Source organism: Scyliorhinus canicula, chromosome 4 (assembly GCF_902713615.1).
Source record: "Scyliorhinus canicula chromosome 4, sScyCan1.1, whole genome shotgun sequence".
Taxonomy (NCBI): domain Eukaryota; kingdom Metazoa; phylum Chordata; class Chondrichthyes; order Carcharhiniformes; family Scyliorhinidae; genus Scyliorhinus; species Scyliorhinus canicula.
Window position 1 is genome coordinate 154,017,757 of NC_052149.1, and position 12,388 is coordinate 154,030,144.

At 45.8% G+C, this 12,388-nt stretch overlaps 1 protein-coding gene across 1 annotated transcript; it reads left to right on the forward strand.

The window, feature by feature from the left end:
- The first annotated feature begins 7,921 nt into the window (after nucleotides 1-7,921).
- On the forward strand, nucleotides 7,922-10,620 carry LOC119964166 (homeobox protein DLX-3-like). The gene is made up of 3 exons (XM_038793458.1): nucleotides 7,922-8,328; nucleotides 9,162-9,352; nucleotides 10,227-10,620. Exons 1-3 carry the CDS (start codon nucleotides 8,016-8,018, stop codon nucleotides 10,392-10,394), a joined length of 672 nt encoding a protein of 223 aa, XP_038649386.1. The 5' UTR covers nucleotides 7,922-8,015; the 3' UTR covers nucleotides 10,395-10,620.
- The last annotated feature ends 1,768 nt before the right edge of the window (nucleotides 10,621-12,388 follow it).

Sequence of the window (12,388 nt, forward strand, 5' to 3'; positions counted from 1 at the left end):
ATTTTGTGCCAAAGGCACCGACATACATGGTGCGTGACATCAGTGTACATGCCGGGTTCACTGTCTGTCTGCAATTTGCACATTGTCCTTGTGTTTGCTTGGGTTTCACCTCCACAAACCAAAGGTGTTCAGGCTAGGTGGATTGGCCACGATATGTTGCCCCTTCATTGGAAAAAAAATAATTGGGTACTCTAAATTTAAAAAAAAGGACATGTCGGGTGCATGACCTGCTCTCTACTGCCGCTTCAGGGTGGAAAACTACATTGTTCCATTTAAAAAGCCAGTCACAAGGGCGGCACGGTGGTGCAGTGGTTAGCACTGCTGCCTCATGGTGCTGAGAACCTGCATTCGATTCAGCCCCGGCTCACTGTCTGTGTGGAGTTTGCATATTCTCCCCGTGGGTCTCACCTCCATAACCCAAAGATGTGCAGGGTAGGTGGAATGACCATGCTAAATTTCCCCTTAACTGGAAATATATAATTGGGTAATCTAAATTTATTTTTAACAAGCCAGTTGCGGCCGGCATTCCCAATTTAAAAGCCGGCCGCAGCCGGAATTCTAAATTTTTTAAAATATAAATTTAGAGTACCCAATTCTTTTTTTTCCAATTAAGGGGCAATTTAGTGTGGCCAATCCACGTACTCTGCACATTTTAGGGGTGTGGGGGCGAAACCCACGCAAACACGGAGAATGTGCAAATTCCACGTGGACAGTGACCCAGGGCCGGGATCAAACCTGGGACCTTGGCACTGCCACTGCACCATTGTGCTGCCCTTAAATTCTCAATTTTAAAGCCGCTCGCGTGATTGGGAACGTCACGACCAATCGATCAGTGACCTCACCGACACCAGCCCTTGGCCCACTTGTAGTTTGAAAAACCCTACTCTATGTAGTCCAAGTTTGGTGCATACCTCACTCCTATGCTGGCAATCACCTGAGCCACCTTCTGCTTTTTAAACAAAATTTCCAATGAAGGGGTAATTTAGCGTGGCCAATTCACCTAACCTGCACATCTTTGGGTTATGGGGGTGAGACCCATGCATACACGGGGAGAATGTGCAAACTCCACACGTACAGTGACCCAGGGCCGGGATTGAACCTGGGTCTTCGGGGCCATGAGGCAGCAGTGCTAACCACTGCACCACTGAATCGCCCAAGCCATCCTCTGCTCTATCCGGAGATTGAAAATGGACCGGATCGATAGGTACGCAATATACAAACCTCTAGATAAGCAGGAGGGGAAACGTTTCCAATGTCGCCCTCATCTTGATGAGCAGATTTGTGTACAGTTAGGGGCAGGAATATTAGGCGATCACTCGGTGGGCAGAGGAAACACTGTAAGAACACTTTGTAGCAAAGTAAAAAGGACACTCTGAAAGCCTCCCTAAATAAATGCAACATCCCCATCGACACGTGGCAGCAGTGCTAACCACTGTGTTACCACACCACTGTAATGTACTTTTACAAATTTTATGAATAAAGTGTACTTTTTTGAGAAAAATTTAATAAGGTATTTTATGAATAAAGTATATTTTTTAGAGAAAAATTTAATACGGTATCCTTGGCAACCCCTATCGATATCATCCAGTTGGGAATCACTTGCTGTAGAACGCACAAACAGGAGAAGAAGCATCTGCAATGGCAGCAATCACCTCAAGCGTCACAGGGTGGAGCACGCGGAGGCCACGCATAAACAGCAGAAGGAAAGCGCAGAATCCAGAGTGACCCACACACCCACCTCATCAAACACCACCTGCCAAACCTGTGGCAGAGTCTGCGGATCGAAGGTTGGACTATTCGGCCACTCTAGAACCCACCTCCTTGGAACGGAAGCAAGTCATCCTCGACCCTGAGGGTCCGCCCAAGAAGATGAAACAGCTAGAAAGGTGCCTGGCTGGGATGTCGGGCAAGGACAAATTTGGGCTCAACAGCATAACTTGTCAACACTCGGTAACAGAGAAAGAGCAGTTGCTTGGATAACTACCAGAGGTTAGTCAGCACTTACGAATCTGCTTAGCAAAGAGCCATTGCATTTACTGGGATGTTGTGGAGGGGCGAGGGGGGTGGGGGGCAGCAGGGGCATGAGGTGAGGGGTGGTGGGGGATGAGCAGTGAAATTAGCAGCTTAAATGTTGAGTCAGTTCATCTTTGCCAGAATCTGAGAAACCAATTAAAGTGACAGCAATATAAAAGTAGTTGATAATTCTGTAGTCTAATTCACTTCATTCTGACTATTCAAATGCTAATGTATCAACCTAGCAGAGTCCAGCCACAGACGATCTCACTGTCTGCGCCTGCCGACAGGCCCGGACAAGTCTATTCCTGTGAAGAAAAAACAGCCATGGGCTGAGTGACGACACACATCACCTCATGTGCAGCTGAGACACCCAGGCCAGGATGTTCCAAAGTTGGATTCCCAGCAAGGGAATCTCAGTTCCAGGCTGCAATATTGGAAAAGAAGGAACCAGGGTTCCTGCTCCTGACCAGTGTCTTCGACCTGATTCCTGTTGTAAATTGTCTGTAGTACTTTTATGGTTAAGCCATTGAAAGGATAAACCATAAGGATCAGGGAGCTGGTGGAACCAGTCTGTGCTGATTTCAGTCAGTATCGCAGCAGGAATAGCAATATTATGGGCCTCAGCAAATCCTTGAAGTGGGAATAGGGGAGAACCAGATAGGATTACTGTTCCTGATCCTGAAATTCCCGTCTTAAAAAGATTTGCACATAGGGCGGTACCGTGGCACAGTGGATAGCACTGCTGCCTCATGGCGCCGAGGTCCCAGGTTCGATCCCAGCCCCGGGTCACTGTCGGTGTGGAGTTTGGACTTTCTCCCCGTGTCTTCGTGGGTTTCACCCCCCCCAACCTCACGGTAGCATGGTGGTTAGCATCAATGCTTCACAGCTCCAGGGTCCCAGGTTCGATTCCCGGCTGGGTCACTGTCTGTGTGGAGTCTGCACGTCCTCCCCGTGTGTGCGTGGGTTTCCTCCGGGTGCTCCGGTTTCCTCCCACAGTCCAAAGATGTGCGGGTTAGGTGGATTGGCCATGCTAAATTGCCCGTAGTGTAAGGTTAATGGGGGGATTGTTGGGTTACGGGTATACGGGTTACGTGGGTTTAAGTAGGGTGATCATTGCTCGGCACAACGTCGAAGGGCCTGTTTTGTGCTGTACTGTTCTAAATTTTAAACCCAAAGATGTGCGGGGCTTAATTGCCCATTAATTGAAAAACAAATTGGGTACTCTAAATTAATTTTTTTAAAAGGCTGCGTGTTTAAATTCAACAAACCTGATGGCTCGTCAATTTAACTCATCTAAAGCCAAGGGTATTGGTATAAAATCTAATTTCAATTGTGTTGCTGCTCCGGGTCAATTGGGGCTGGAATTCACCGTGCACGAGCCCAGGATATCGCAACAACTGCAACAGTTATACATTCCTTTCTGGTACATAAACACAATTGAAATAGTGGTCTAACCATGGCTAACAAACAAAATTAAGAATAGCATTAGAACGAAAGAGGAGTCATATAAAGTTGCTGGAAAATATAGCAAGGATTGGGAGCAGTTTAGAATTCTGCAAAGGAGGACCAAGAGATTGATGAAGAGGAAAAATGGGATGAGAGTAAACATGCAAGGAACATAAAAGTGGATGGAAAAACAAAAAGATTAGTGAAGACAAATGTACATTCCTTACAGTCTGAAATGAGAGAAGTTATAATGGAGAACAAGGAAATGGCGCAGCAATTAAGACTGTAAGACCATAAGACATAGGAGCAGAATTAGCCCATTCGGCCCATCGAGTCTCCGACACTCAATCATGGCTGATAAGTTTCTCATCTCAACCACCCTGTCTTTTACCCATAACCCCTTATCCCCCTATTAATCAGGAACCTATCTATCTCTGTCTTAAAGTGATTTGGCCCCCACAGCCTTCTGCAGCAAAGAGTTCCACAGATTCACCACCCTCTGGCTGAAGAAATTCCTCCTCATCTCAATTTTAAAGGATTGTCCCTTCAGTCTGAGGCTGTGCAGTTTTTCCTACAAGTGGAAATATCCTCTCCACGTCCACTCTATCAAGGCCTTTCAGTATCCTGTACATTTCAATAAGATCTTCTCTCATCCTTCTAAACTCCAAGTACAGACCCAGAGTCCTCAACCACTCCTCATATGATAAGCTCTTCATTCCAGGGAGCATTCTTGTGCACCTCCTCTAGACCCTTTCCAAGGCCAGCACATCCTTCCCTGGTTCCGGGACCAAAACTGCTCACAATACTCCAAATGGGGTACTTTTTTCTGTCATCGCAAAAGAAGTCACAAATAACTTCCCGGAAATGCAAAGGAACCAAAGGTCTAGTGAGAAGGAGGAATTGAAGGAAATTAGTATTAGTAAAATAAATAGTGCCAGAGAAATTAATGAAAGCTGATCAATCCCCAGAATCTGACAATATATATCCCAGGGTACTAAAGGAAAAGCGGATGTTTGATTGTCATCTTCCAAAATTCTGCAATTTCTGGAACAGCCCCAGCAGATTGGAGGGAAGCAAATGTAACCCCATTATTTAAAAAAGGAGGAAAAGAACAGGGAATTACAGACCTGTTGACCTAACATCAGTAGTAGAGAAAATGCTAGAGTCTATTAATAGGACACTTAGAAAAGTTCAAAGGGATTAGACAAAGTCAACATGTATTTATTGAAAGGAAATCATGTTTGAAAAACCTACTGGAGTTTTTTTTTAGGGCATTGATAGTAGAATAGATTAAACTGAACCAATGGATACGGTGTGTTTGGATTTTCAGAAAGCTTTTGACAAAATCCCACATAAGAGATTAATGTACAAAATTCAAGTACATGGGATTGGGGGTAATACATTTGCATGGATTGCGAATTGGTTAGCAGACAGGAAACAGACAATGGGAATAAATGGGTCTTTTTTTGGAGTGACAGGTGGTGACTAGTGGGGTCCTGCAGTGCTTGGGCCCCACCTATCCACAATATACATCAATGATTTGGATGAGGGAACCAAAAGTGATATTTCCAATTTTGCTGATAGCATAAAACTTGGTGGGCATGTGTGCGGTGAGGAGGATGTTAAGGGGCTGCAAGGGGATTTAGAAAATTGAGTGGGCAAATACATGGCAGATGCAGTATAACGTGGATAACTGTGAACTTATTCATTCTGGTATATCCAATTTTTTTTCCAATTCAAGGGCAATTTAGCATGGCCAATCCACCTACCCCGCACATTTTTTGGATTGTGGGGGCTGAGACACACGCAAACACGGGTAGAATGTGCAAACTCCACACAGAGAGTGGCCCAGGGCGGGGATCGAACCCGGATCCTTGGTGCCGTGACTGGCAGGAAAAGTAGGATGATGTTTATTTAAATGGTGATACAGTACCACACCTTATTGTGTGCAGTTTTGGTTTCCTATCTAAGGATATACTTGCCAGAGAGGGAGTACAGTGAAGGTTCATCAGACTGATTCCGGGGATGGCAGGAGTTGCCTATGCATCGCAGTTTAGAAGTATGAGGGGGGATCTCATAGAAACGTAAAATTCTGACAGGGTTGGACAGACTAGATGCAGGGATGCTGTTTCCTCTGTTTGGGGTCTCTAGAACAAGGGTAAACTATTTGGGGCTGAGATGGGGAGACATTTCTTCACTCAGAGGAAGATGAACCTGTGGAATTCTCAACCACAGAATATATTTAAGAAAGAAACAGTTTGATTTCTAGACACTAAAGGCATCAAGGGGTATGGGGAGAGAGTGGGAATATGCCGTTGAGATAGATGATCAGCCATGATTGTATTGAATGGTGGAGTAGGCTCAAAGGGCCAAATGGCCTACTCCTGCTCCTAGTTTCTCTGTTTCTGTAACCATTCACAATTAAATGGCCTCTCATCACTCATAGTCCAGGATCTCATGCTGAGGTTTCAGGAGATAGATGGCACCTGTGAAATCCTAATCCAGTGCCAGTCAGTTCCATCAGGAAAATAGCAAGGATCCTGGTAAAAACATGTTAAACTTTAATCAATGCTGATTGAACAATTTCCACATATTTGATGAAACTTTAAAAAGCTGTGCTTGTGTGGAGGCAACTTCTTAGTGATTAATGTGATGAATTGATTGTCAATCTGCTTTGCATTGTGCCCACCAAATGTACATAATATACCATATTCTCACTGTCAGATGAAAGCAAATAGTACAGCTTCAGAGACACTTAGAATGCTCCAAGGCTGATTCATACATGATCTGGCTCACTGGCTGTGCTTTGAAGGGGACGTATCTGTCTGAACAAGCTGGTATGCCACCAAATCTGACTGATTGAACTCTCCAGTTTGTACAGCACCATCCAAGTATGATTCTGTGAGAGATCCTGCCAAACATGTGAACTCGTCTTCAGGCTATTTGAATCAGACTACAAATCCCTTTTCCTGGGGGTTGTGTGGTCCCCACCATCACCATTGTGGCCATCTCTCTCCTCAACTACCAACCTGGTGACTGCTCTCAGAAGACACAAGTGGAGGAATCATCTCCTTAGGATCCCTACAGTGCTGAAGGAGACCAGTTGTCCCATCGGGTCTGCACCAACCCTTCAAAACAGCATCCTATCTAGGTAGGCCCACTCCCCACCCTATCCTTGTAACCCTATAGCCCCACCTAACCTGCACATCTTTGGGCACTGAGAGGCAAGTTAGCATGGCCAATCCAACTAACCTGCACATCGTTGGACTGTGGGTGGAAACCGGAGCACCCGGCAGAACCCATGCAGACACGGGAAAAAGTGCAAACTCCACACAGTCACCCAAGGCTGGAATTGAACCCAAGTCCCTGGCGCTGTGAGGCAGCAGAGCTAACAACTGTGCCACAGTGCTGTTGAGATAAGGGAAGGAATTATTGTTAATTGAGTTTATATTGTCAAAAGGAACTGAAGACATTTCACAATATAATCATATTAGACATAACAGGAGGAGGCCATTTGGACCACCCTGCCCAAACTGGCTCTTTGGAAGAGCCATTCAATTCACCTGGCTCTTTCTTCAGGCCACTGCAATTGTCTTTCCTCTTTCAAGTATTTATCTAATTCCTTTTTGTAAATCATAATGAAGTCTATTCTCACTGCCGATTCAGGCAGTCCACTGGAAATCATAACAGCCTCTGTTGTGCATACCATCTCTCCCCTTGTTCAATTATCTCAAATCAGTGCCTTTGATTACTGGCCTGTCTGCCACTGGAAACATCATAATTGAAGGTTCTTTTATTTTTCTGCCCCCGTATATAGTTCAGGCAGTGCCCTATCGGGCCACGCTCGACCAACGCTCCTTTCCCCTCTGACCCCACGACCCCCCTTCTCTCCTCCCCTACCTTTCCTTCTGTTGGCACAGAGGAAAGGGTATCTGGTCCCTCCAGCGCAAAGTTTAGTGCTTGTACCATTTTTTTTGTACAGCTGTGTTGTGAACTGTTTTAATAATCAGAGTATCCTAACCCCTACTCCCTGTACATTGGTAGAGGGGAGGGTACCCTGTTTCTTCAATGCAAAATTAGTGTTTGTACCGTTTGGCTTTGTACAAATGTAATGTAGCGTGCTTTCAGAGGGTAGGTGCAGACTTGATGGGCGGAATGGCACTGTCGGGGATTCTATCATTTCATTTAAATTTCCCAATCCCACTTAATCTAGTTATTTTTTATTCATTTCACCACCCGCCCCCCTCCCGTCAACGAGAATTCGGCGCAATACAGGATCTACAGCATTAAAACTCAAGTATTTGCCGCCAGCGATTACCTGGAATACTTAATTCAATTAATCCCACCTTCAATGTTATCAATGATTCTCACCAACACTCCTCAAAACAAAAGCCTTCGGGACATTCTGCATCTCACAGGTTGGGGATAAGGGGGAGGGGACAGTATAAGAATGTCTCAACGGACACATTCACATCAGACTCGCCTGGTTCAGACCGTAAACGAACGAATCTTCCACCCGGGAATCTTCCCCCCCCCTCGCCTCAGGAAATAAAATGCAGCCCATGTTCTCGGAGCGAGCCCTTTACCCAGCTTTTCTGCCGGGTCCCTGTGCTTTTTACCAGGGGCCCGGCCCCCCCATACCCTCCACCAAGCTTCAGGAGGAGGCTCCAGCCAAGAAGCGTCCCTTCACCGTGGAGTTCCTTCTCTCCAAGTCTCCCTCAGAGGGCGGGGACTGCAGCGGACAGCCACTTCAGGTCAATCCTGGAGCTGCGTGGGGCCCTGGGCCCGGGGGCTACCCCGTCCTCTCCCCGGCTCCGGCTTACCATCCTCAACCCTGGTACAGCAGATGGAACATGTACGGTGCAGGTAAGGACTTCTAGTACATGGAAGTTTCTGTCTCACGGCGACACGTGTGTGTTATGTGTTATTTCTTTAACTTGACTGCCCGTTAACTCCGACACAAAACATAAAATCCTGGACAATCTCAGCAGGTCTGGCAGTATCTATGGAGCGGGAAAGGAGCTAACGTTTCCAGTCTGGATGACTCTTAGTCAAAGCTCACCCAATCTGATCTGTCTCTGTTTTGGGTATAATTATGAAGTTTATTGGGACTTTTTCTTTACAGGTGCAGGAGTTTACATACTCCTTTAGGACACTTTCCACGATTTTCCTCTTGCTTTCTATGTCTGCTAATTCTCTTTCACTCTCTCCATTTTCTTGCAATCTCAACTCTCCTCACCAGTGGCTGCCACTATGTATTCCCGGGGACCCAGAGTGAGGGTCAGTAGCTTTCAGTGATTTAAAAACCACCCTATCTCAAGGTGGAGGAAGTCTTTCTTCGGGTTAACGTTTTGTGGCTTGTTTCTAATTGAACCGCGGATGTTAAAAGTGGAGTGAAAAAAATAGGTCCATTGAGAAACTAGGAATGAAGGAGGATAGAAAGAGGGGTGTGTGGATATAACAAAAAAGGTTAGGAGGGGTTATTGGATAACGGGGATAGAGTGGAAGTGAGGGCTTAAGGGGGTCTGCAGACTCGATGGGCCGAATGGCCTCCTTCTGCACTGTATGTTCTATGACATTAAAAGTAGATCAGAGAGCAAGAGGCGTTTTTTGTTTTGCAGGGAGCTGTAGTGTTTGAAGCTGGGGTTCTGTGATTTCAGACGTTCCTGAGTGTCTCTTGTTCCAATTCTCTCTTTCAGATTGGCGATGCAGTCCACCTCCTCCCCTGCTCTCTCCCAGCCCAGCCAAAGAGGTCAAGTTAAAGCGCTTCAGGGCTATCTTCACCCAGGAGCAGCTCGCAGTGTTGGAGAGGGAGTTCAGGAAAAGCCGCTACATTGTCGGCCCTCAGAGGGTGGCCTTGGCTGCTGTCCTAGGCCTAACAGTACTGCAGGTGACAGTGCCAATCTAACATGTGTGGGTGAACTGGCCTTAATCTAACATGGGTAATCTGGATTTAATCAGTGAATGAAATGGTGAACAGCCAAGGTGGAAATGCATGTAGTTTAAATGTACTTTTTAATTACTCATTTATAAAACATTCCTTTGACATTAACACTCAATAACCCTTTCAAAATAATGGATTAATCGGAAATATTGTGGCAATAGAGCTTTGCGTGTATGCTGCCTGAAGTTTTTAAAAATAAATTTACCCAGGGCAGCACAGTGGCGCAGTGGTTAGCATTGCTGCCTCGTGGCGCCGAGGTCCAAGGTTCGACTCTGGCTCTGGGTTCCTGTCTGTATGGAGTTTGCATATTCTCCCTGTGTTTGTGTGGGTTTCGCTCCCACAACTCAAAGATCTGCAGGGTAGTGGGTTGGCTGCGCTAAATTGCCCCTTAATTGGAAAAAATGAATTAGGTACTCAAACTTTATGAAAATAAATAAATTTACCCAATTCATTTTTTTCCAATTAAGGGGCAATTTAGTGTTGCCAATCCATCAAGTCTGCACATCTTTTGGGTTGTGGAGGCGTAAACACGGGGCGAATGTGCAAACTCCACATGGACAGTGAGTACCCAGAATCGAACCTGGGACCTTGGCACCGTGAGAGAGCAGTGCTAACTACTGCACCACCAAGCTGCACAATATGCTACCTGAAGTTAACACTATTAATAACCCTTTCAAAATGGATTAATTGGAAATTTGGGCTTTGTGTTTATACTGCCTGAAGGGTTTCCTAGGACAAATTTGTCACTTCAAAACAAGCCAAGAAAGTTGGCAGAGTTTGCTTGGATTTTTTTTCTGACTAATTTTTGTTGTTATTTTAGGTGAAGGTTTGGTTTCAGAACAGAAGGATCAAATGGAAGAAGGACGCCGAAAAGCCTGGAGGCAGCCGGTCAGCATGTGAGGGACCGAGCAAGGACTCTCCTGGTAGCCGCTCAGGCTGGCCCAGCAACCAGAAGAAAAGGGCAAGCCACCCCCCCCTGGAGAAATGAGAATGTCGGTTATCTGTGGCTTTCCCTCTGACCAACTTCACCCTGAAAAGACTCATGAAAAGTAGCTTTTTTTTCAAATTAACAGATTTTATACATACAAGAGACTTGTTTTATATACATACACGGGACTTGTTAAACAAGATTGATCGCCTTGTAAATGTTTGGCTGGAGCTCCGTTTTATGGAGATGCGGATTGATTTAATTTATAAATCATTATTGTTCAGGATTTCTCTGTGCTTTGTTCTCCACTGACACTTTGTTATCTCTGTACATTAGGTTTTAAGTGGCTTTCGATGTGTTGACAGTATATCTCTCCAACTTGGCAGATATACCCCCACCCCCCTCCAGCAGTATTCATCCTATAACCAGGGTGCAGTGTCATTCCAAACAACTTCTGGAGCGGCGTAGTGGTTAGCATTACTGCCTGACAGCTCCGAGAACCCGGGTTTGATAACGACTCCGGTTCGCTGTGGAGTCACCACTCGCCCGATGAAGGAGCTACACTCCGAAAGCTAGTGATTCCAAACAAACCTGTTGGACTTTAACCTGGTGTTGCAAGACTTCTTACTGTGCCCACCCCAGTCCAATGCTGGCATCTCCACATCATGACATGTGGAGTTTGCATATTCTCCCCTTGTCTGCGTGGGTCTCACCGCCACAACCCAAAGATGTGATTGAGGCAGCACAGTAGCATGGTGGTTAGCATAAATGCTTCACAGCTTCAGGGTCCCAGGTTCGATTCCCGGCTGGGTCACTGTCTGTGTGGAGTCTGCACGTCCTCCCCATGTGTGCGTGGGTTTCCTCCGGGTGCTCCGGTTTCCTCCCACAGTCCAAAGATGTGCGGGTTAGGTGGATTGGCCATGCTAAATTGCCCGTAGTGTCCTAAAAAAAAAGTAAGGTTAGGGGGGGGGGTTGTTGGGTTACGGGTATAGGCTGGATACGTGGGTTTGAGTAGGGTGATCATTGCTCGGCACAACATCGAGGGCCAAAGGGCCTGTTCTGTGCTGTACTGTTCTATGTTCTTTGTGCAGGGTAGGTGAATTGGCCACGCTAAATTGCCCCTTCATGGGGGGAAAAAAATTGGGTACTTTAAACAAATTTGTAAACTCGATAAGGATCAGGGTTACGTAGTAAGCCATATGCAGGGAAAGTCAGCCTCTTGGTGCTTTAGAGCAGAGTAAGCAAAGGGCACTGGATGCACTGACATTGTCCTGAGGAAATGGCTGGGAAGGCAAGCCTGTGGGAGAAGTCCTGATCCTTGGATAGCATCATAACATCAGGAAAAATAATAGGCTGGTTTAACCCTGGAGCCTGTTCCATAATTCAAGTGGATAACTGGCTGACCTCACCAATTTTCACATATCTTGATAACCCTACCTAATAAACCTGTGATTTTCAGTCCTTGACAGTGCACTTCAGAAAAGGGAACAGGTTGTGATGCATATGCTGTGTTACTTGGCCCATCACCTGCTTTTCAGGCCATTTTTATATACTTTTATCTCCAGAGAATATATATTCAAATCATTGATCCTGAATGTCAATTTTAAACCCTTCTATTGGGGGACAGACTAACTGAATTAAGTCCTTAATCACAGCGATAAACTTGGTCTTCCCAAACACAGCAAATATTAACCCCAAAAAGAAAATGCTGGAAAATCTCAGCAGGTCTGGCAGCATCTGTAGGGAGAGAAAAGAGCTAACGTTTCGAGTCCGATGACTCTTTGACAAAGAGTCATTGGACTCAAAACCAAGTTAACCTGAAACCTTCTACACTTCTGGGGTCCATATCTCTCTATTCCCAGCCTACTCATGTATTTGTCAAGACGCCCCTTCAACATCACAATCGTACCTGCTTCCACCACCACCTCCGGCAGCGAGTTCCAGCCACCCACTACCTACTGTGCAAAAAACGTCCCTCTCACATCTACTCTAAGCTTTGCCCCTTGCATTTAAACCATGTCCCCTAGTAATTGACTCTTCCATGCTGGGAAAAA